At 41.5% G+C, this 25,297-nt stretch overlaps 1 protein-coding gene across 1 annotated transcript; it reads right to left on the bottom strand.

Annotated features, from left to right (window-relative positions):
- Positions 1 to 22,525: 22,525 nt before the first annotated feature.
- Positions 22,526 to 24,526, bottom strand: Hdac1l (histone deacetylase 1-like). The gene has a single exon (NM_053446.2). It carries the CDS (start codon positions 24,502 to 24,504, stop codon positions 23,050 to 23,052), a length of 1,455 nt encoding a protein of 484 aa, NP_445898.1. The 5' UTR covers positions 24,505 to 24,526; the 3' UTR covers positions 22,526 to 23,049.
- Positions 24,527 to 25,297: the final 771 nt, after the last annotated feature.

Genomic DNA, 25,297 nt, shown 5'->3' on the forward strand with positions numbered 1-25,297 from the left:
GGCTATTATAAATAAGGCTGCGATGAACATAGTGGAGCACGTGTCTCTTTTATATGTTGAGGCATCTTTTGGGTATATGCCCAAGAGAGGTATAGCTGGATCATCAGGCAGTTCAATGTCCAATTTTCTGAGAAACCTCCAGACTGATTTCCAGAATGGTTTTACCAGTCTGCAATCCCACCAACAATGGAGGAGTGTTCCTCTTTCTCCACATCCTCGCCAGCATCTGCTGTCACCTGAGTTTTTGATCTTAGCCAATCGCACTGGTGTGAGGTGAAATCTCAGGGTTGTTTTGATTTGCATTTCCCTTATGACTAAAGATGTTGAACATTTCTTTAGGTGTTTCTCAGCCATTCGGCATTCCTCAGCTGTGAATTCTTTGTTTAGCTCTGAACCCCATTTTTTAATAGGGTTATTTGTTTCCCTGCGGTCTAACTTCTTGAGTTCTTTGTATATTTTGGAAATAAGGCCTCTATCTGTTGTAGGATTGGTAAAGATCTTTTCCCAATCTGTTGGTTGCCGTTTTGTCCTAACCACAGTGTCCTTTGCCTTACAGAAGCTTTGCAGTTTTATGATCCCATTTGTCGATTCTTGATCTTAGAGCATAAGCCATTGGTGTTTTGTTCAGGAAATTTTTTCCAGTGCCCATGTGTTTCAGATGCTTCCCTAGTTTTTCTTCTATTAGTTTGAGTGTGTCTGGTTTGATGTGGAGGTCCTTGATCCACTTGGACGTAAGCTTTGTACAGGGTGATAAGGATGGATCGATCTGCATTCTTCTACATGTTGCCCTCCAGTTGAACCAGCACCATTTGCTGAAAATACTATCTTTTTTCCATTGGATGGTTTTGGCTCCTTTGTCAAAAATCAAGTGACCATAGGTGTGTGGGTTCATTTCTGGGTCTTCAATTCTATTCCATTGGTCTATCTGTCTGTCTCTGTACCAATACCATGCAGTTTTTATCACTATTGCTCTGTAATACTGCTTGAGTTCAGGGATAGTGATTCCCCCTGAAGTCCTTTTATTTTTGAGGATAGCTTTAGCTATCCTGGGTTTTTTGTTATTCCAGATGAATTTGCAAATTGTTCTGTCTAACTCTTTGAAGAATTGGATTGGTATTTTGATGGGGATTGCATTGAATCTGTAGATTGCTTTTGGTAAAATGGCCATTTTTACCATATTAATCCTGCCAATCCATGAGCATGGGAGATCTTTCCATCTTCTGAGGTCTTCTTCAATTTCTTTCCTCAGTGTCTTGAAGTTCTTATTGTACAGATCTTTTACTTGCTTGGTTAAAGTCACACCGAGGTACTTTATATTATTTGGATCTATTATGAAGGGTGTCGTTTCCCTAATTTCTTTCTCGGCTTGTTTCTCTTTTGTATAGAGGAAGGCAACTGATTTATTTGAGTTAATTTTATACCCAGCCACTTTGCTGAAGTTGTTTATCAGCTTTAGTAGTTCTCTGGTGGAACTTTTGGGATCACTTAAATATACTATCATGTCATCTGCAAATAGTGATATTTTGACCTCTTCTTTTCCGATCTGTATCCCTTTGATCTCCTTTTGTTGTCTGATTGCTCTGGCTAGAACTTCAAGAACTATATTGAATAAGTAGGGAGAGAGTGGGCAGCCTTGTCTAGTCCCTGATTTTAGTGGGATTGCTTCAAGTTTCTCTCCATTTAGTTTAATGTTAGCAACTGGTTTGCTGTATATGGCTTTTACTATGTTTAGGTATGGGCCTTGAATTCCTATTCTTTCCAGGACTTTTATCATGAAGGGGTGTTGAATTTTGTCAAATGCTTTCTCAGCATCTAATGAAATGATCATGTGGTTCTGTTCTTTCAGTTTGTTTATATAATGGATCACGTTGATGGTTTTCCGTATATTAAACCATCCCTGCATGCCTGGGTTGAAGCCTACTTGATCATGGTGGATGATTGTTTTGATGTGCTCTTGAATTCGGTGTGCCAGAATTTTATTGAGTATTTTTGCGTCGATATTCATAAGGGAAATTGGTCTGAAGTTCTCTTTCTTTGTTGTGTCTTTGTGTGGTTTAGGTATAAGAGTAATTGTGGCTTCGTAGAAGGAATTCGGTAGGGCTCCATCTGTTTCAATTTTGTGGAATAGTTTGGATAATATTGGTATGAGGTCTTCTATGAAGGTTTGATAGAATTCTGCACTAAACCCGTCTGGACCTGGGCTCTTTTTGGTTGGGAGACCTTTAATGACTGCTTCTATTTCCTTAGGAGTTATGGGGTTGTTTAACTGGTTTATCTGTTCCTGATTTAACTTCGATACCTGGTATCTGTCTAGGAAATTGTCCATTTCCTGAAGATTTTCAAATTTTGTTGAATATAGGTTTTTATAGTAAGATCTGATGATTTTTTGAATTTCCTCCGAATCTGTAGTTATGTCTCCCTTTTCATTTCTGATTTTGTTAATTTGGACGCACTCTCTGTGTCCTCTCGTTAGTCTGGCTAAGGGTTTATCTATCTTGTTGATTTTCTCAAAGAACCAACTTTTGGTTCTGTTGATTCTTTCTATGGTCCTTTTTGTTTCTACTTGGTTGATTTCAGCTCTGAGTTTGATTATTTCCTGCCTTCTACTCCTCCTGGGTGTATTTGCTTCTTTTTGTTCTAGAGCTTTTAGGTGTGCTGTCAAGCTGCTGACATATGCTCTTTCCTGTTTCTTTCTGCAGGCACTCAGCGCTATGAGTTTTCCTCTTAGCACAGCTTTCATTGTGTCCCATAAGTTTGAGTATGTTGTATCTTCATTTTCATTAAATTCTAAAAAGTTTTTAATTTCTTTCTTTATTTCTTCCTTGACCAGGTTATCATTGAGTAGAGCATTGTTCAATTTCCACGTATATGTGGGCATTCTTCCCTTATTGTTATTGAAGACCAGTTTTAGGCCGTGGTGGTCCGATAGCACGCATGGGATTATTTCTATCTTTCTGTACCTGGTGAGGCCCGTTTTTTGACCGATTATATGGTCAATTTTGGAGAAAGTACCATGAGGAGCTGAGAAGAAGGTATATCCTTTTGCTTTAGGATAGAATGTTCTATAAATATCCGTTAAGTCCATTTGGCTCATGACTTCTCTTAGTCTGTCGACATCACTGTTTAATTTCTGTTTCCATGATCTGTCCATTGATGAGAGTGGGGTGTTGAAATCTCCCACTATTATTGTGTGAGGTGCAATGTGTGTTTTGAGCTTTAGTAAGGTTTCTTTTACGTATGTAGGTGCCCTTGTATTTGGGGCATAGATATTTAGGATTGAGAGTTCATCTTGGTGGATTTTTCCTTTGATGAATATGAAGTGTCCTTCCTTATCTTTTTTGATGACTTTTAGTTGGAAATTGATTTTATTTGATATTAGAATGGCTACTCCAGCTTGCTTCTTCTGACCATTTGCTTGGAAAGTTGTTTTCCAGCCTTTCACTCTGAGGTAGTGTCTGTCTTTGTCTCTGAGGTGTGTTTCCTGTAGGCAGCAGAATGCAGGGTCCTCGTTGCGTATCCAGTTTGTTAATCTATGTCTTTTTATTGGGGAGTTGAGGCCATTGATATTGAGAGATATTAAGGAATAGTGATTATTGCTTCCCGTTATATTCATATTTGATGTGAGGTTATGTTTGTGTGCTTTCATTCTCTTTGTTTTGTTGCCAAGACGATTAGTTTCTTGCTTCTTCTAGGGTATAGCTTGCCTCCTTATGTTGGGCTTTACCATTTATTATCCTTTGTAGTGCTGGATTTGTAGAAAGATATTGTGTAAATTTGGTTTTGTCATGGAATATCTTGGTTTCTCCATCAATGTTAATTGAGAGTTTTGCTGGATACAGTAACCTGGGCTGGCATTTGTGTTCTCTTAGGGTCTGTATAACATCAGTCCAGGATCTTCTGGCCTTCATAGTTTCTGGCGAGAAGTCTGGTGTGATTCTGATAGGTCTCCCTTTATATGTTACTTGACCTTTTTCCCTTACTGCTTTTAATATTCTTTCTTTATTTTGTGCGTTTGGTGTTTTGACAATTATGTGACGGGAGGTGTTTCTTTTCTGGTCCAATCTATTTGGAGTTCTGTAGGCTTCCTGTATGTCTATGGGTATCTCTTTTTTTAGGTTAGGGAAGTTTTCTTCTATGATTTTGTTGAAGATATTTACTGGTCCTTTGAGCTGGGAGTCTTCACTCTCTTCTATACCTATTATCCTTAGGTTTGATCTTCTCATTGAGTCCTGGATTTCCTGTATGTTTTGGACCAGTAGCTTTTTCCGCTTTACATTATCTTTGACAGTTGAGTCAATGATTTCTATGGAATCTTCTGCTCCTGAGATTCTCTCTTCCATCTCTTGTATTCTGTTGGTGAAGCTTGTATCTACAGCTCCTTGTCTCTTCTTTTGGTTTTCTATATCCAGGGTTGTTTCCATGTGTTCTTTCTTGATTGCTTCTATTTCCATTTTTAATTCCTTCAACTGTTTGATTGTGTTTTCCTGGAATTCTTTCAGGGATTTTTGCGATTCCTCTCTGTAGGCTTTTACTTGTTTATTAATGTTTTCCTGTGCTTCCCTAAGTGTGTTCAGGTCTTTCCTGAAGTCCTCCAGCATCATGATCAAATATGATTTTGAAACTAGATCTTGCTTTTCTGGTGTGTTTGGATATTCCATGTTTGTTTTGGTGGGAGAATTGGGCTCCGATGATGGCATGCAGTCTTGGTTTCTGTTGCTTGGGTTCCTGCGCTTGCCTCTCGCCATCAGATTATCTCTAGTGTTACTTTGTTCTGCTATTTCTGACAGTGGCTAGACTGACCTATAAGCCTGTGTGTCAGGAGTGCTGTATACCTGTTTTCCTCTCTTTCAGTCAGTTATGGGGACAGAGTGTTCTGCTTTCGGGCGTGTAGTTTTTCCTCTCTACAGGTCTTCAGCTGTTCCTGTGGGCCTGTGTCTTGAGTTCACCAGGCAGCTTTCTTGCAGCAGAAAATTTGGTCTTACCTGTGGTCCCGAGGCTCAGGTTCGCTCGTGGGGTGCTGCCCAGGGGCTCTCTGCAGCGGCAGCAACCAGGAAGACCTGTGCCGCCCCTTCCGGGAGCTTCAGTGCACCAGGGTTCCAGATGGTCTTTGGCTTTTTCCTCTGGCGTCCGAGATGTGTGTGCAGGGAGCAGTCTCTTCTGGTTTCCCAGGCTTGTCTGCCTCTCTCGTCATTTTTTTTTTAATCAGGATGTGTTTGATGATAGGTCGTCCATGTTCCAGCAGATGGCTACACACCCATGTGCATATAATCAACACTAACTAGATCTGGATTACAGTAAAGAAAGAAAAAGCTGATGGGTACTATTTTGCTCTTGTCCACATCTTACTGTTCATTAAAAAACAACCCATAAATGCACAGTTGGAGACAAATACGCCAAGGGTGTTCTTTCTCTAGTTGTTTTTCATTACCTCTAATTTGTGATCCTGAAAACAGCGCACTTAAGCTCACACTTTTGTGCCCCTGAGCCTGGTCACAGGGAAAAGTTTACATTGAAAGCTGCCCGGAAAGCCAGTGTTCTCTGTTAGTGACAATTTGTTCCCAGCTGTCTGCAGTGCGATCACATTTCCCCTCCTCAGATGTGTCTCATTTCAGCTTTATGGGAGCACTAACTATTCCTCAAAAGAACACATTAAAACTGCACTTGTAGCTGCCAAGTGAGAAAAAAAATCTCCATTTGCTTTTAGTAGCCGTAGAAGATGTGACAGAAATTAAACTCCTTTTGTTGAGCCCCATCCTCAGAGCTGCAGACTTTATTGTTCCCATCATGACAACATGAAATGAGAGAAAAATGGCCACCTGGTAAACACTAGAACAGGGCTTGTCAGTGGGCTATGGAAGGAGCATATGAACATTTGGCTGTATCCGAAGACATCCCTGATCGTCACACCATGCAGGGACAGCTATTGACATCTGATCAGTAGGGGCCAAGGATGCTGTCAACTCTCTGGTCAAGACAGCCTCTCATAACACATTTCTCTAAACATCAGTTCTTTGGAGGACAGGAGAGACTTCAGCAATCTTTATCCAGGCTCTGAAGCTTACCTTTCCTGCTAGACGGTGCAGAGAACTCATGTCCTTCCTATATATCTTTTGTTTCTAAGAGGAGATGTAGAGTTGGGAGGGCAGAACATGATGCACTCACGAAAAGAAAGGAGAACATGGAAATTGATGATAAACAATCTTTTCTGCCACTCACACATTACTTTACATGGTGTAATTAATCTAAAGTTAAGTACATGAAGCAAGTAAGGCAAAATCAGATTGGGAATGTCATCAAGGTCAAGGAGTTAGCATAGGTTCGGAGCTGGGATTTGTGCAGCTGTGCTGTTTCACAGAAGGAAGGAGAAGAGAAGGACCCTCTCTGAGTGCTTTCTGTCTAGAATCTGGCACATAGTACGGTTGTGATCACATCACAAGGTTTCCTATACCCAATCTCCCACCCTTTGGATGGACACTGTCACTTTTTGCACTTACTCAGCATCTGGGTTTCCAGGAAGTCTGAGTGCTACCTAACTCAGTAATGTTACAACTTTTCATTGACTCTGAGCTGCATTAATTTTTAAGATGCACTATTTATATGTCATTAAAAAGAAACAAAGCCTGTGCTTTTATTTATAAGACACTGTCAGTTCATACTAGCATGCTATTTATTATTATTATTATTATTATTATTATTATTATTGTGTGTAGTATAATATACAGCATACATTTAGTAGGATAGTGCATATAATAACTAGCCACTCTGCATGACATGAAATTATGTTGTATAGAACTCTGTGTATCATGAGATAGTCCCAGAGGTAAAGAAATAAAGTGAAAACCCTTGACATCATTAAGTAACGAGATGCTCTTTTAAATCCCTAATCCATGTCTAACATAGTGACAGATTAGACCATACTGACTTAGGAGCCTCAGACTTATACAGACTTATAAGAAGGAAAATCATTTTCTGGCAGAAAGAGCTCATTCTAAAAGCTATAATTTTGTCCAAAATCATTATTTATGCAGCTGTGGTTACTTGCATAAGACCTGGCCAAAACCATGTCAATCAAAGCTTTCAGCATGGAGGAAGGAGGGGCATCTGAGGCTCCACTTCTCTTAGCCGCACTGTGGTTGATGACTGTTGAAGGAGGGCTGCCTTCATCCCCTGGGATGGGGGACAGGACAACTGGCTCCTAGTAAGCCATCCATCCCCAGTGAATGATGCCATACCTGTGTGTATATTTGACTCTGTGGGCTAAAAAGTGATAATAAAAATTAAAGAAGAGGACTTGCAATTGGGAGAGGGATGTGTTCGGAGGTCTCAGGGGAATTGGAGTGGAAGGTACGTCTCATCAAGATACACGTATAACATTTTCAAAGAATAAGTGAAAATGTTATATAAAATCAATGTTTCTGATTACACATGCAATATCTGAGCAACTGACTTCACTCTTTTTACTGTTTAGTTCTAGGTAAGGTCTCAAGACAGCAGTCTATGAAAAGAGTTGTTGGAATCAGTGACAGAATGACTTCAGTAGTGATATTCTTTCCTTCTTTATTTTCTAACGTATTTTCCCATGTAAGAACGCTCCTAGCTTCTCTCGTTCCCTTTCTTTTTCTCTGACTACAAAGAAGCAACCCATTGGCTTAAATCCTGGAATTATAGTATCCTAGGAGAGCATATCAACTTGAAAGCTAGGAAGAATCTTCATTAGACATTTTAAGGCAAGGATCTGGGGACTTTGTCAATGTTTGAAAGTAAACAAAGGGCCAGTTTGGGTATCATACTGTTTCAGGAGAGTGTGGCAATGTTCTGTGGTTTGTAACAAACGTCTCTTCCTTCACTGTACTGCTTAGCATTGAGGTGAAAGTTAACCAGGTTCTCTAGCATAAAGATGCTTACTTCCTAGTAAACACTTGACTGTGTCATTCTTTTTTTTTTTTTGAGACAATATTTTGAGAGCACCATTTGTTTACATTTGTGTATTTTGCCCTTCTGCAGCTGATTCTTTTCTGGAAACCACCATGTGGAGTGTTCCAGAACTTAAATGGGAACATGCAAAATTTTTTTTTCTGCCAGGCAGAAATAATGACTGAGGCATCCAAGAGTTTCCTCCATTGACATTTATATTCAAGCAAGAAGGAGGGCAGGAAGGTAACTAATATAAGTATCAAGCATTGGCCTAGACTACATAGAGATGTGGTTTGCTGTGCATGTGTTTCTGGGAGATTACTTTAGAGTGATTAGAAACATCATCTCATCCAAAATACCTCACTATAAACAGATCTGAATGATGAAAGGCACCAGACCTGGCAGGTATGGGGGTGGCACTTCAGAAAGAGGAAAATAAAACAGTAATAAAAGGCCTTAAAGTAGACTCATGAAATTTCACACATTAAATATATGTGCTGTTTTGTGTAAGCACATACACTCACATACATACACATGTGAGTCAGGCAATAGTTTGGTCGACCAGAGACCGCCTAAATGACAAGTGGTTCCATATACTGTTGGCGGTTTTCTATTACTTAGTGATAATGTCATACTGTCATCACGTGATAAAGCCACAGTAGATGATGTTCGTGTTGATCTCAGCATTATGAGACTTATTTCACGCCAGTCAGTGTACATAGAAATATGTACAGAAGAGAAAAAACAGTTGTGTCTCCAGTGATAGGTGTTTGGACATTGCTTACTGTGTGTGGCTTGGGCACAGAAGGAATCATCTTTCTTCCTTGTGAAGTATCCCCACTTCCTGGTACATCTTTATACAATCCCTCTACTTTTTTAAAATTGGGGTTGGCCTAGTGACTTACTTCTAATGAAACAAAAATGACTGGATCACGTTATTAAAATGGTGTCATCTTCCTGCCATCTCCCCCGCTATCTTCTTTACTTGCTCTGACAAAACAAGGTGCCCTACTATGATCTATTCTCTGGGAACAGGGTGCCCTGTGGCCAACACAGAAAATGAAACTCTTATTCCTCTGATTTGCCAGGAAGTCAATATTGACAGCAAACCAGTTTAGTCTGGGCTGAATTTCTTACCCACAGAAACAAACAAACAAACAACCCAAGTATTCATTATTTTAAGGCATGAAGGTGTGGGGGCAATTTGTACAGCGATAGGTAGATATTACACAGCACAGGGCATAGAGAGAGAATTAGTGAGCGAAAGTACTTCAGGGGTAAAAGAAAGACTCAAACGTTTGCACTTATTTCTTCGGAATAGAGGAATGAACAAAGGCAAGGAGTGGTGGCTGATCTCACAGCCAGCAGAAGTGTGCCTTGAAATGTACCTACAAGGATTCTCATTAGCGCATTGCACAGTAGCAACAAAAGGCCGGGGAGATGGGAGGATGAAGGAAATCCTCAGAACCCATGTAAAAGGCTGGAAAGGCAAAACAGTCGCCTGCACTCTCAGCACTCAGCAGGCAGAGATCCCTGGCACAAGATCCCTTAGACGAGCTGATCTGTGAATCTAGGAAGACAGTCAGTGTCGGCACCTTCATCCCCATTCACATACATGTACATGAGTACCTGAAAACTCTTGTGAGCCTGCCTTCACACATGAGAACGTAAACAGGAACTTATGCATGCAACACACACACACACACACACACACACACACACACACACACACACACATGATCTTAATAAAGAGTTCTTAAACAAATGGCTTATAAGGGAGCCAGAGTGGTGCTAAGATACGGCATGTTGCTTAAAAATTAATGACATGAAAGTATGTTTCTGTTTTACTGGTAGATGAAAGGACAAGGTTATAGAACACGTATATATTTTATTTATAAGACTATAAATATCTGTTTGACAATAGTGGTGGCATTTATGACCAAAATGTTAACAGAGGTTGGCTCTCAAGACTGAATTGGAAGTCAAATCTATTCTCTTCTTTGTGCTCGTTAGTTTTTAGGAATGAGCATGTTGACACGGGAAATCAGTAGAAAATGTTGCTACTAAGGCGAGGCTTCTGTAAGTCTTTCCTCTCAAGGAGTACTAGAGACTTGGCAGTTGGCACGGTCTGTTTTGCTTGCCACTTAACTGTCATGACCCAACCCCAGGAGACTGCTGAATTTTGTGTCTTTGCTGCTTAGATGTATGATGATATGTGATGGTTTGAATGAAAATGGCCCCTATAGACTTATAGGGGGTGGCTCTTTGGAGATGTGGCCTTGTTAGAGTGGGTGTGGTCGTATTGGAGGAAGTATACCAGTGGGGCTGGGCTTTTAGGTTTCAAATACTCAAGCCAGGCCCAGTGTCACCCTTTCCTGCTGCCTGCCAACCCAGATGTAAAACTCTCAGCTGGGCCCTCTCCAGCACCCTGTGTACCATGCTTCCCACCATGATGAGAATGGATTAACCTCTGAACTGTAAGCCAGCCCCAGTTAAATGCTTTCCTTTATCAGAGTTGCCACAGTCAATGTATCTCTTCAAAGCAATGGAAACTCTAACTAAGACATGATGAGATACGGAAATGTGCTGACCAGGCCTGCCTGGGAACAGGAGGCTGTGGACTCTTGTCTCTGAGGTATGACTCTGGTAAGTGGCAGTGAAGGAAGAGTTTCTCTGGAGCTTGTGTGTTTCCCAAGCCAGGAGAAGAGACATCAGAGGTGGTGAAAGGCTTGCACCTGACCCTTTAATCAGTCCTAATTTTTAAGTGCTGATTCATAGGGCACCCTTTAAATTAAAAAACAAAAAGCAAACAAAACAAAGCAAAAACAAAAAACAAAAAAAACCCAAGGTACCAAAAAAATGCTATTTTTTCTTGCTGAGGGTCTTAGGAAATATTTCCTGGTCTAATCTTTGTGATATTATTTTCTGAAGGCATCTTGGAATCCTCTTTCCACAAGAAGAAAAGCTTTAGGAGACTTTATTAATTTGAAAATGTTTCTTTTCTATGTAGTGTGTGTGTATGCATGTATGTTTGTGTTATGTTATTTATATATATATATATATATATATATATATATATATATATATATATAATGTTCATGTAAATGGGCGTGTGTGCATACATGTGGAGACCTTATGGCCTTATATGTGGATATAAGAGTTCAACTTCATATGTCTTCCTTAATTGCTCTCCACAGTACATTTTTTTGTGACAGAGCCTTAACCTGGAGATCTCTAACTCCCTTAGACTAGCCAGTCTCTGCCCAGAGAGGCCCAGACACTCTGCTGCCTTCCTCTCTTCAGAGTTGAGATCACAGGTACTCATCACTGGGCCTTTTTCCCACGTTAGTTATGGGGATCTGAACTCGGGTCTTTATGCTTGTATGGCAAATATTTTACTACCTCGATGGGCGTCCCTTGTCCCAATTGCTTTTTTTCTTTTTTATGATGATAGAGTACAGAGAGAAGAAAGCATTTCCTTGAAAATGAGAGCAGATTCCCACCTGCTAAATTCTTGATAGACCCTAAATACAATGGATTTTAAAGATTAGCTACGTAAAGCTTGCATTATATTAACCGAAAATTCAATTGTAGGAAAAGAAACATGTTTTCTGTATGTATTTTGAGATGAAGGCAAACTTTATTTTGAAAAATATTCTGTCTAATAAGAAACAAAACTACGAATAATTCAGACTTAGATTCTTTTATTACAAATCTAACTTAACAGAGTCAGTTGTAGCTCTGTGGCCTCTGACCCATGGAAAACTGAACATAAAGAAACACACGAACTTTGAACATCACTGTACCTTTTCTTTTGCATTCATTTTGAAGATAACACTACAGAATCCTTGTTAGAAGTCTCCTCTCTCCTTTGTAGACCATGGAAATGCTCCAAGGTCACACTGTCAGGATGGGGCCCTGATAATACTTCTGATCTCTACAAACAAGCTGCCCTGGTGCAGTTTAACCAGGCTAATGTTGGAACCCATCATGTTAAATGCCTTGACTGGGGTAACCTCATGGTGGGAAAGCGTTGGTCGAGGCTCCCTTACTAGCAACAAAAGTAATGTACCACTGGCTCTTCAAGTTTTCTTTAACTGTCTTGTCTGCACCAGTGCAGAATGGACCGTTTTCAAGTCATCTGAGTCAATATTCAGACAAGGAGTACCGGGCATGCTTAGAGGCATGCTGTCTGGGAAGTTATCTCAATCCATTGTGTGTGTGCATGGGGATGCGTGTGTGTGTGTGTGTGTGTGTGTGTGTGTGCATGTGTGTGTATGCATGTGTGTATGTGTGTGTGTGCATGTGTGTGTGTATGCATGTGTGTATGTGTGTGTGTGTGTGCATGTGTGTGTGTGGCTGAGTAGGCACATATGCAAACATGCATGGGGTGGCAGGAGAACGACTTAAACACACTGTGACCTTTGAGCTGAGGTCTTTCATTTTTTGGGAGTTGATAACTAAGGACACAATGACTGCTTGGCCAAAAGGTCTCAAGGAACTTCCTGTCTCCACCCCTCTAGAAGTGGGTTTTCTCACTCCTGGGGCTTATGTGGGTTCCTGGATCACATTCAGACCCTCGTGTTTGCACTGCAAATGCTTCACCAGCTGAGCTACCTTCCATCCCTCCATTTGGAAGTGCTATCTTCCTGACTCTGTGTTTGGTGTGTATGAATTACCTCTGGGCACATTACCATGCATCCTTCATACACAATGCACATGACCCTGGGTTCTCTCCATGGGTTCTTGGTTCAGTAAATGAAAGCTGTGGCAAAAATCCAGGCCTGTATTTGGAAAACCTAAAGTGTGCCACTATTGCTCTAGCCACTTTTGATGCAGGACACAGGGCATTCTAACTAACATCCTTTTAGTTTAGCATACCATGAGACAGACTCACTCACAAGGCCGGGGAGGGTTACACCATGTAAAACCTCAGTGGACTTCTCCATGACACTTACAGGCTATTCTTTACTATCTTGGCAGTAGAAAAAACCCCACCACTATCTTAATAGAAATGCTTATAAACACTTAGGTAACTTTCTGCATTTTAAGCTACCAACTTAATGTCACCATCACAGTGTTAAATGGGTACTTTTAAAATGACATTAGTGACAGTAAAATGTCTCAACAGGTAAGAGCATCTTCCATCTAGTCTGATGACCTGAGTTGAAGTCTAGAATTTACATGGTGGAAGAGAGAACAGAGACCTGACTCCCTAACCTCTGACCTACGCGTGCGCACTCACACACACACACACACACACACACACACACACACAAAGAGAGAGAGAGAGAGAGAGAGAGAGAGAGAGAGAGAGAGAGAGAGAAAATACAAATAAATGTTAGAAAAACCTAAACAAATAATAAAGTATAAGCTGGTGCCCGGCTATAGCTTCCCTATTTCCTCTCTTTCTTTCTTTTCTTTTTCAGTCATGGTTGTTTTCCCCATTACAGAGATTCATCGATTAGTGACCCTTACTCTTTTGTATCTTTCCTGTCTTTGCTATTGTGATTCATTTTCCGTCTGTTAGACTACTTTTTCAAGAATTATTCTGAAGCGCAGCATTTGTCTGCTACGTTCTCGGAGTACTTTTGAGCTTGGACAGATAAGGGAAATATTGATTTTACAGTCATTTTGGCTAGTGAGCTGTGAAGGGAATTTCATTTTCCTGTAGCTTTGAAATATTGCAGAGGGGATGTGTGATGGAGTTCTCCTGCCGGCAGCCACTTTGTTATTGTTGTTGTGTCTGCCTGGAAGGTAGCAACATTTTCCAATTTGTTTTCTGACTTTAAAAACTCTCATAGTCTATGCCTAGCAAAAGTGTATCTGTTTTCTTCTCAAAATCATTCGTGCTGGCCAATTTCCTCTTCCTCCCCCTCTCCGTCTTTGGCTTTGAGTCAGTGTCTTGTTTGTGCGGCCCTGGGTTATTTGGTACTTGATAATCATGTGTATCCCAGACTGTCCTCAAAACTTGCAGCAACCCTCCTGCTGAGTCTCTGTGGTATGAGGATTACTGTTGAAACCACCATGTTTCTTTGAGCTTATTGGTTTTTGGGTGAAGTAGTTTACTTCTGTGAGTAGTTTAAATACTATGCTTCCTACTGTTGTTTAAGGTTTTGTGTGTGTGTGTGTGTGTGTGTGTGTGTGTGTGTGTGTGTGTCTGTCTGTCTGTCTGTCTGTCTGTCTGTCTAGCTATTGCTATCATCTATCTATCTATCTATCTATCTATCATCTATCATCTATCTATCTATCTATCTATCTATCTATCTATCTATCATCTATCATCTATCTATATATCTTGTGTGTGCTACATGCTCAGATTTCCTATATTTTCCTTAATAGTTTTTCTGTGTCTTTTTCATCTGTTTGTGATTCAAAGTTCAAGTATTAGAAGCAACTGTTGTGCTTTTTTTTTCAAAGTCAAGTTTTTTTTTTCTCTTTGTTTCAGGAAGTCATTTGCATTTCAATATGCCTCACACATCCTTTTTGTGGTGAATTTCTGCCTTTTCCAGCAACTCTGCCTTCTTCTTTTTAAAGATTTATTTATTTTTATGTATGGGTGATCTATCTGCATGTACACCTGCATACCAGAAGAGGCGGCACCAGAACCCGTCAGATACTATGTGGTGGCTGGGAATTGAACTCGGGACCTCTGGAAGAATAGCCAGTGTATTTAACCCCCAGTGCCCACTCCTCTGCCTTCTTGAAGACTAGTTCAGGATTTTGTTGTTGTTGTTTAGATCTCTGTTTAAATCTTCCCAACTGTATGATCCTCACTTAATAAGTTGGGTTCAGGTCTAAGAGAAGAGGCTCACTATTGCAAGACGAGACATCCATGCCTATAAAGTCTCAATCTGGCTAACCCCACGGAGGCATCATGGGAAGCTCCATTTCTTCATTCCCTGGACTAAGGGGTAGAGAACATTAGCCCTACTTGTTCAGTAGAAGTGGTTGGGGGTGGGGTGCTGGCCCACATGGTCTCTGGCTATCTTCTTCCTAGGCAGGGTCCAGAGAACCCCAGGAGTTGGGTTCTTCTAATGCCCTGGAGTTAGGATTGTTGAGACTACCCTATTCCCTTTATTAGGTCAGCATCCTGTCTACAAAGGAAAGCAGACCAAAAACCTCCTGTTACTCATTTAATGGGCATGGCTGGTTTAATAAAATCTCTTATGTCAAGTTAAAATACAGCCTGTCTGCTTGTTAAGTTCAGCAGAAGTAGTTGGACTGAGACTGGGATTACACTAAGAGACCATGGGAAGTATTATTTTGCTCAGACATATTTTGTTCAGAATTCTTTTCTCTAGGGGGAAAAATCCTCTCTAAGGATAAGGATTTGTTTATGTATCATAATCTACAGAAATCTCTTGGTATGGAATCCTCTGACCTATAAACCATTATCTGCGTTCACACCACATTAACATGGTAACAGTGGCACTCTTGAGACACCGCAAGATTCTGAAGAACTTTCAGTATTGTTGAAGAAAGGCCAAATTACCCTCAACACAAGCCCTACTGTCGTCAGATGAGACACTATTCAGATACTTCAAAAATGTAAACTCCAGGATGATTTCCATGGCAACAGGATGAACATCAGAATGAGAACACTTGACAAGACTGGTTGGAAGAGTTGACAGATTGGAAGAGTTTCTGTGTTAGGTCAAGAGGAGTTATTCTCAGTCTTATGTAACAGAATAGAATATATTTTTGAGAGATTTACTGCATGATATTATATAACCTTCCCCTTTTACAAATTTCAGAAGGTTGATCTTGAAGCTAGCATTAATTTGATTTCTTCCCAAATACATGCATAAAGTTTCCCCACCCCACTCTATTTATTCACCGTTTCAAACCTACTTTCTAGGGACTACTAGTAAGGTTTTTGTGACTGTAGTGTTAAGATCGGAGCATCCCTCTCAGACTTAATTTGTTCTTCTTGAGAGATTAAAAAACTTTAGCAATGTGAACCTAGAACTCGACTTAATTATAAAGAAATGAAACAATTTACTATGTTACATAATATTTTTGCTTCAAAGAACATACATAGATGAATGCATAATTCCTTTTCAATTAGAATATGTCTTATTTATTTATTTTCTTTGCTTCTATGTTTTTGGACTTAGTTTCTAATATTGAGAAAGTAGAAAAACGGGACTTGACTTATAAACATATTTCAGAATGGTTTATGAACATATAATAGAAACAAATCTTATGTTTCTTATGTTGGTAGAGTGCTTACTTATCATGATGAAGGTCCCAGGTTCAATACCTAGCACTCTGAAGGAGAACAGAAAACCCAAACCAAGCAAAGTTGCATTAGCTGGGGAGATAACTCAGCTGGTAAAATGCTCACTGTGGAGGAACTGAGTTCAGATCCCCAGCCATCCATGAAGTACATGAATACAAACCTAGTTTTGCAGTGCATTAGTTATACATATCCCAGTTGTACCAGCCAATCTACCCAACTGGCAAATTCCAGGTTCAGTGAGATACCCTGTCTAAAGACACTAAAACTAAAATAAGCCAAACAAACAGGGAACAAAATATGAAAACGGGGCTGGGGATTTAGCTCAGTGGTAGAGCGCTTGCCTAGCAAGTGCAAGGCCCTGGGTTCGGTCCCCAGCTCTGAAAAAAAAATATGTGAAACCCAGCCGCCACACATGCACACATGCCCACATGCACACATACACATATGAGACATGTGCACACACACACAGATGTACTACACTCTGACAAACACAGTAAAGCCGTAAGTTCAACAGCCTATTTTGCATCTCAGTGAGGATATGTAAGAGGTAAATTACATACCATATATCTAAATGAAACCAAGTTTTATACTGTGTTCTCCTCAAGTTATGTCCACCTGGAAGCTCACAATATAGGGCCTTTGAGTATACAATTAAGGTAAGGATCTTAAGATAAGAGAATCCTTAGGTAGGATGTGTACCAAACCCAGTGACAAACATCCCTGAGAGATAGAATAGGAGGATACAAAGACCTGGCGAAAGACCATGTGAAGCTCAAATTACGCAATGAAACGATGCTCTCCCTAGTCCATGGACCCTAGAACAGTTGGACTGTACAAGAGAAGAGGTGTCTGCTCTTGTCTTTGCGGGGGCTATGCCTTAGCAACACCTTGCTCTCAGACTTTTGGACTCCATCACTGAAATAGTAAATTTCTAATTCTTTCAAGCAACCTAGTTTCTTACACCAGCTGCAGAAACCTAATACACCACCTTCCTCTGAACTTGCTATATCACAGACTTCCAAATGACAGCACCATTCCCACATGGTGAATGATCTAAGATAGCTCCAAGGACATTAGGGTTTCAGATGACTCCCTAATCCTGTTGGCTTTCCCTTCTGCAAGTATCCAGAATACAGCTAGCTACTTCTCATCTGCAGCCTCACGTTAACCCATGAGAGCTCCCACCATTCTTTGCCTTGGCCTCAATACTAGCGCCTTGGCCATGCATCCTTTTCTTACTTGTAGGGAATTCTTTATATGTATGTAGGTTTATGTGGGGTCCTGCATCTGCCCTGCCACAGGGCTAGGCCGATTGGGGAGGCAGGACGTGGGAAGTTGACCACGATTACTCCACACCACCCCAAGGTGGGTGTCTGGCAGTGAGAAGCCGCAGGACACTGCTCCGGGGATGGGGAAATATCTGGGGCACAGGACACAGCCAGACCTGGCTCAGGAGTCCGTGGGCCAGCAAGGAGGTTGGGGCCGTTGGGTTCTCAGGCTCTTGGGCATCCAGGCGCTGCAGAAGAGCTGAAAATGGAGTGGGGTCCCAAAGCCCAGGGCCGAGGGGGAAAGGGAGGAAGTTCTCACTAGTCTTTCAGGGATAGTCCTTGGCTTGATGGTGGCGGACTGCAGGCTTGGTGGTGGAGGTGGCTGAGGGCACAGGGAGGCCTTCTATGGGAGATTAGACGGTGGCTCTCTAGGCAAAGGCCTTTTCTGGCTCCCTATAGCAGACCCCAGTGAGAAGAGACAGTCGGTGGTTTTAAGGCGTTTATCGTCATGGCAGAAAGTGGATGAGCAAAAATGTACCCCACTTCTCAGAGTGGGCCTGAGATTAAATTCCTTTTGCAAGGAGGAGTGTCTGGGAAGGAAAGTTATTGGCTAAGTCTCCAGGCCTTTGGGTACCTCATTATAATAGAGATCTGTCTTGATCATACATGACCTTTGCCCACATCTTCTACCTGTGGAGGAGCTTGGGGCATTGCCTTTATTTGACTGATGGCCACAAATCTATGGAGGGCTTCGGGCCAGTGACAGGTCTGGTTTCCTGGGAGTCAGGCGAAACACCTTTTAGGGTCACCAGGGTTTCAAGCCTCTGCTCAACTGGGAACCAGGCTGCCTTTCACTGTCCCACATACCTCCCTTTTCCTTTTTTTAAGAGAAAGGCATCACTGGTGTGACTTTGTCATTTGTTGTGAGCATTTTGGGTGGGATGGAAGTAGCATAAGAAAACACTACAGAGCTGGGGATTTAGCTCAGTGGTAGAGCGCTTACCTAGGAAGCGCAAGGCCCTGGGTTCGGTCCCCAGCTCCGAAAAAAAAGAACCAAAAAAAAAAAAAAAAAAAAAAAAAAGAAAACACTACAGAAGCGGCAGGGGTAGCACAACTAAGCTTGAGGGGTAAGGAGGGGTAAGGGTGGGGATTGGGAAGACAAAGGATTATTGAACCAAGTAAATATTCTATGGGTCTTATAGTTTGAGGGTATTAACATTGGTTTTAAACATTTGGTTAGTCTAGCTAGATGTCATGTTTTCCTTACGATCATGTAACTTTCCCAAAGTTTAGTAGCCATTTGACTTTGTAAGGGAGTTCATCTGTAGCTGGAAGCTCCCAAGTCTGTCCTCTGTGGGTCTCAGCGTGTGTCTCAGGAGTCTTCAGTCAGATGAGGTGTCTGGAGAAAGGCAACTTTGTTGTCCCAGGAAGGTCCGAGGAGAGGGGGTTCAATCTCTGCTGGACCTGTGGGAGCAGCACTGTCTTTTCTTTTGTGGAAATCTAGTTGTAGGGTAATCACAAGAGAGGAGCAGAACCCCAGCAGGAGGATGTCTGCAGAGGGTGGGCGGCGTGTGTTTAAGCCTGTGATGGTTTGCTTGGGAGCACATCATGGTCCGTTGTTATGATCCTGGAAAAGCAAGGGTGTTAGAGGAATTTAGTCCTGGAAGGCATCCTTTAAGTCTGTTTTGGATGACCGAAGAAGAGAATAAGATGTTAATTATGTATCTGGGATAGGTAGTAACAGTTTGTCTGTAAAAGAAAACTTGTTAATTAAGGATTAAATAATGCTTATCAGTATAGTTGGTTTGACCAGTGGGAGTAGATTAGATAACTTTTGAACCTTAAAGGAAATTTAAACAAATTGAAAAATTTTTAAACATAATTCATGAATGCTAGGGAGAAAATACACATTTAAATAAAGAAGCATGAAAATTTTGGGTTGAGAAGCATGAACGTTGTCTTAGGTGTTCCTGTGAGAGAGAACAAGCATTTAAACAAAGCCTGAAAACTTTCTGTTTCAGCAGTGTGTGGTCTTTGGCCTAGATGTAGGGGGGAGGGGCCTCGTCTGCTGTGCTGTGTGCTCTAGTAGACCGGTTCCCTTGTTTGGCCTGTCTAGTAGACAGGTTCCCTTGTTTGGCCCGATTGTTTTTTCTTGGCTGGAATATTCTAAATGTAGAGAGGAAGGAGAGGAAAGGCCATCTTCGAAGGAAAGCTCAAAGGAAGAAGCATAGAGGCTTGATAGCACATTTAGGGCCACAGGGAGTGAACGGAGGCATCCACGGCATCGAGTTTCCTGCCCCAGCAGCAACAGTCTGCTAGAGAACAGCAGAGCAGGCGTATGCTGGTGGGCTCAGCGGAAGGTAGTGGATTAAAGAGTGATTTCTCCTCTTCCAGAGTGTATTGATAACCAATGGCTCAGAGGTAACACGTGCAGCTCCTGGGGCTCCTCTTTTCTGACTGTTGTGTGTAGCCAGCATAGGGACCACGGCTCTTATGAGTTACTGAGCACATTGGTTTTACCCAGTACTTTCTAAAGATCAAGCGGCTTCGCTTAGTGGACAGAATTGCTGTGAATCGTCCTCACAGATACTTAACTTAGTTTATTATGCTTCCTCTGCCTGTAGTACACTTTGAATCTATAAACGCGTTTTCTAATAGGAAATGGGACTGCATGTTCTTACTTTAATGGGCTTTGGTTGGGTTCTTATAATCTCTTAGGTCAAATGAAAATATTTCAAAATGTGAAAAGTCCTTAGTGGTCTGATGAATAATGAAGGAGACAGCTATTTCACAAATTTATTACCAAATATGGCTATTGACCTTCTATTTTCTGTTGGATGGGTTGCTTTCCTATCCATGCCCCACCAAGTTGGGTCAGGGTGATCCAATGAGTATGGAAAAGATCATTGTTCCAAGCACAAAATGGAAATCTAGCCGAAGAGCATCGTGTTCATAGGCTCATTTTCCTTAATTGTACTTTAAAAATAAATGCAATCAAATATAATAAAATATAACTACCTAGGGCAAAGAAAAATAGTTCCTTTTTCTTAAGAGATTTATGTTGAATAATTTGCTTAAGTGGCTCTATTTCAATGGAACTTAAGGCCTGAGATACTCAGAAAGGCCATACGCATTGATCTAAGACCTGCCACTTAGAGTGGTGTCACTTTCTACTGCTTAACTGGCTGTTAGGTCTCAGTTTCCCTCATTAATCAAGTGGATAAACTGTGGTCCCTGTCTTACCACGCTGTGATGAGTGTGGAAAGAGTAAGACTCTTGGCACCCAGAACCCAGAGTGAATCCTACATGCCCTTCTAATGGATCTCCTGGCCAGCCACCTTCTCCTCCCCTTCAAATTCCCGAATTCTGCTTGGAAAGAATGCTTTTTAAACCCCAGTCTTCAACTTGATCTAAAAATATTATGTTGGCATCTTTTGATCTGTTTTAAATTTGAGTCCCCAGACACCTGAAGCCCTTAATCTCGGGCGCTGATTTCTTTTGCATTGATCCACCCAGTGACTTGTAATAGGAGTTTATTCGTTTGGCTGTTAGTGGTTCTCCACAGAGTCTCATGGGAAGACAGGTGGTAGAACCCAGAGAGCCCTTCCATGGAACCCATTAGAAGGGAGTGTGGTATAGAGACAGCTTCAACATATGGTGTTTACATCTCACCTTCAACCACTTAGTTGCTTTTGATTTCAACTTTATCATGGAATAACAATAAAATAATGCTCAGTTCATCTAGAAGTCCTTTGACTTTGTCCCATGATCAGCTCGCTGTTTTTTTTTTTTTTAAAGAAATTATTTTGCTCATGGTAAAGGAGACTACATCACATAATCTAATGTGAGACAATTTTGAGGAAGTATGTGCCTAACATAGAAATTTGACAATTTTTATATATTTTAAAACAAGGTCTTACTACATAGGCCAGGATGGCCTTGAACTCACAGATATCTACCAAGTACTTTCTCCTAAATAATGGAATTGAATATGTGTGTTTCCATGCTTAGCTATTTTTTTTCATTTTTATGGACCACAATTAATTTTGTACTATTGACAATTAAACTAGCCAACTCAAAATTACTTTCAATAATGACATTCATTTAAGAAAAAATTTGATATGTATACATTAGAGAAAACTTTAAGCAAATCTCTTATCCGATCTCTTTTCTTCACACTTGTTTGGTTTTCTAACATCATCTTCCCATCTTTAGGTATATCTATTTTTGTGTTCCAGCACATGATTGATTTTTAAGGAAGGTATTCTTTCAATACGTATTCCTATTTGATTTCTGTGGCTGTATAAAACACTGGCCAAAAGCAACTTAGAGCAAGAATTGATTTCATCTTGCAACTCCCAGGCCATCGCTCAATCCATCCATCGTTGAGAGAAGTTAAGGTAGAGACCTGAAGACAAGAACTATGAAGAAACACTGCTTGCTGGCTTTCTCTCTGACTTACACAAGTTCACGATCAACTAGCTATTGTATACATCCCAGAAAATGGTACTTCTCTCAGTTGGGTGGGTCTTTTTATGTCAAATTTCAATCAAAACACTTAGTCAAAAGATATGCCCACAAAGCAACCTGTTAATGACAACTACTCATTTGAGACTCCTTTTCTGAATGATTCTATGCTGGGTCAACTTGACAGTTAATTCTAAGACAATATATTTCTTTTTCTATTTTTCAATAAAAGCTGAAACTTTCATCTTGTTAGTTAGTGTGATTCATTGATAATATAATTGACTGTTTTTAATCAATATGATTCACTGATACCTTAACTGACATTTAGAAAACATTCCACGCACAGTCTCTCTAGTACCATTGAGCACATAGTGAACTCTATTAAAAGCAAGTTACCTTTATTTTTATTTTTTTAATATTGACTTGTAAATATTTCTTCCTAAGCATTTTATACATTGTCACATCTCCTTATCTCAGCAAATACTCCAAGAAGATAAAACTCAGTAAATTCATTCTCTATTATTTTAATTATTTATTTGTTTACTTTGTCACAATTATCAACATAAAGATTTCAAATTAATGAGATTTGCTGATATTTCCTTACATGCATATGTGGTGACTTTTTTTTATTTATAGAAACGTGCTGTTTTATTACAAAGAGTCTCACAAAAATGAAAATATCTCAAAAAGGAAGCTAGGCTAACATCCTCCACCTGCAGAATTGGGGGAAGATGGGGCAGTTTAAGTTTTTCCGCTTGCCCGGGGTGGGTGGGAAGGTAGAAACAGAACCAATCTAAAAATGGCTGATATTACCCAAGCCTGAAAAGGGGCCCCAGAAGACACAGTCACCCCTGCTGAAGAGCTTAGCAAAGGCGTCCTAGCAGAGCTCCTAAGCAGGCACGTGCAGTTCAGGATTTTGTCTTCCGGTTGTTTTCTTTTCACCTGGACCCTACGTGGTTCAAAACTCAGACCTGGGGCAGGACGGACAAGGGAGCTCTGGGAAGAGTTCTCCCAGCACCACTGCCCTGTGCGCTGGTCCCTGGGGACATTATACTTAATAAATTTTATATAAATACACAGGAATAGAAAATATAAAATCTGAGAAATTGAGGGAAAGTGAGGGACTTGGGGAGAAGATGGAGCTGCAGACCTTGCTCAGGCCATCTTGACCTCTTCTTTGACCCCTTTGGCTTCTGGCTTCTCCTCCTTGGTTTTCTCCTCTTCTGTGACTTCTTTTTTCTCCTCGGGATCTTTTTCTTTTTCATCTTCTGTTTTGACTCTTTTGGCTTTTTTGAAGTTAGAAGAGTTCTCTCGACCTCCTTCTCCCTCCTCATCAGAATCAGGGAATTCCTCCTCACAGGCAATGCATTTGTCAGAGGAGCAGATGGAAATTGGTTTGTCAGGGTCTTCCTCATCCTCATCACCGCTCTCTTCTGGGATGGCATCCTCAGGGATGGCCTGCATTTGGACCCCAGGGGTATGGGGCAGCATTCTCAAGTTCTCAAAGAGCCGCTGCTTGATCTTCTCCAGGTATTCATTAGTGTTCTGGTTAGTCATATTGGAAGGGCTGATGTGAAGCTTGAAATCTGGTCCAAAGTATTCAAAGTAGTCATTGTACGGTAGCTCATTAGGGATCTCTGTGTCCAGGGCCACAGCTGTCTCGTAAGTCCAGCACCGAGCGACATTATGGATGGTATAGCCATCTCCTCCCAACATTAGCATTGGCAAGTTGAAACTCTTCACGAACTCCACACACTTGGCATGTCCTTTGATGGTCAGATTGAAGCAACCTAGCCGATCCCCAGACAGGGAGTCTGAGCCGCACTGTAGGACCACTGCACTAGGCTGAAACATCTCCATTACTTTGGACATGACTGGCTTGAAGATGGCTTCATAGGACTCATCATCAATGCCGTCTCGCAGTGGGTAGTTAACGGCGTAGTACTTGCCTTTGCCAGCCCCAATATCCCGTAGGTCCCCAGTTCCTGGGAAGTACTCTCCGTATTTATGAAAGGACACAGTCATGACCCGGTCTGTAGTATAGAAGGCCTCTTCCACGCCATCGCCATCGCCATGGTGAATATCAATGTCAATATACAGCACCCTCTGGTGGTACTTTAGAAGTTCCAGGATGGCCAAGACGATATCATTGACGTAACAGAAGCCAGATGCTTCAGACTTCTTTGCATAGTGCAGGCCCCCAGCCCAGTTCACAGCGATGTCCGTCTGCTGCTTATTGAGTTTCACAGCACTCGCGACAGAGCCACCCGTGGACAACTGACAGAACTCAAACAAGCCATCAAATACTGGACAGTCCTCACCCACGTTGAATCTCTGCATCTGCTTGCTGTATTCAGACATATTGTCTGGGCGAATAGAACGCAAGAATTTGATGTAGTCGTCGCTGTGGTACTTGGTCATCTCCTCAGCGTTGGCTTTGTGAGGACGATAGATTTCCATTTTTCGGTAGAGACCATAGTTGAGCAGCAAATTATGAGTCATTCGGATTCGGTGAGGCTTCATTGGGTGCCCTTGTCCATAATAGTAATTTCCAACATCCCCGTCGTAGTAGTAACAGACTTTCCTCTCGGTGCCCTGAGTCTGCGCCATCTTGCTCGCCGCCCGGACCTCCGAAAATGCAAAGTTACACAGGCTGTGTGCAAAGGGACCAAAAAGCATAAGAGGGGACAATGAAGCACATATGTGATCAAAATACATTATGTACATGAATGAAATTCTCAAAGGAGAAATAGAAAAGTAAAAAGTCACCCCATCAAATTCTTCCTACAAGCTGCAGTGTTACAGGGCATGGTCAATAGAGTCCCTCTCCCTCTCCCTCTCCCTCTCCCTCTCCCTCTCCCTCTCCCTCTCCCTCTCCCTCTCTCCCTCTCCCTCTCCCTCTCCCTCTCCCTCTCCCTCTCCCCCCTCCCTCTCCTTCTCCCCCCTCCCTCTCCTTCTCCCCCCTCCCTCTTCCTCTCCCTCTCTCCCCTCCCTCCCTCTCTCCCCTTCCTCTCCCTCTCCCTCTCTCCAGCTTCTCTGAAGCTTACCTAGTCTGGCTGTCTCAGTGAGTCCCAGGATCCACGCCACCCCTCATGCTGTGGTTATGGCTATGCGCCATCACGCCTGCTTTTACATGGGTTCTGAACTCACGTCTTCACGCTGGTTCACCAAACACTTTACCTACTGAACCAGCTCCTTACACAAAGACCAAAAGTATATTTTAAAGCTCAGTTTATTTACATTACAAAACTGTGTGGAGGGTGGTTACTTTCATGTGTATACGGGAAACATTGGATATTTGGATGGCCATGGCTTCTGCTCCTGGACGTACATAGTACAGCTTATTTGTCTGCAGTTAAGGTCTGTGTGCACCGTGTCATCAATCCGTTGTACATTTCTGCTC

Source organism: Rattus norvegicus, chromosome 9, assembly GCF_021556685.1.
Source record: "Rattus norvegicus strain SHRSP/BbbUtx chromosome 9, alternate assembly SHRSP_T2T, whole genome shotgun sequence".
Lineage (NCBI taxonomy): Eukaryota > Metazoa > Chordata > Mammalia > Rodentia > Muridae > Rattus > Rattus norvegicus.

Excerpts from the sequence above, each read along its gene's own strand:
- Hdac1l (NM_053446.2), bottom strand. The coding sequence starts at position 24,504 with ATGGCGCAGACTCAGGGCACCGAGAGGAAAGTCTGTTACTACTACGAC.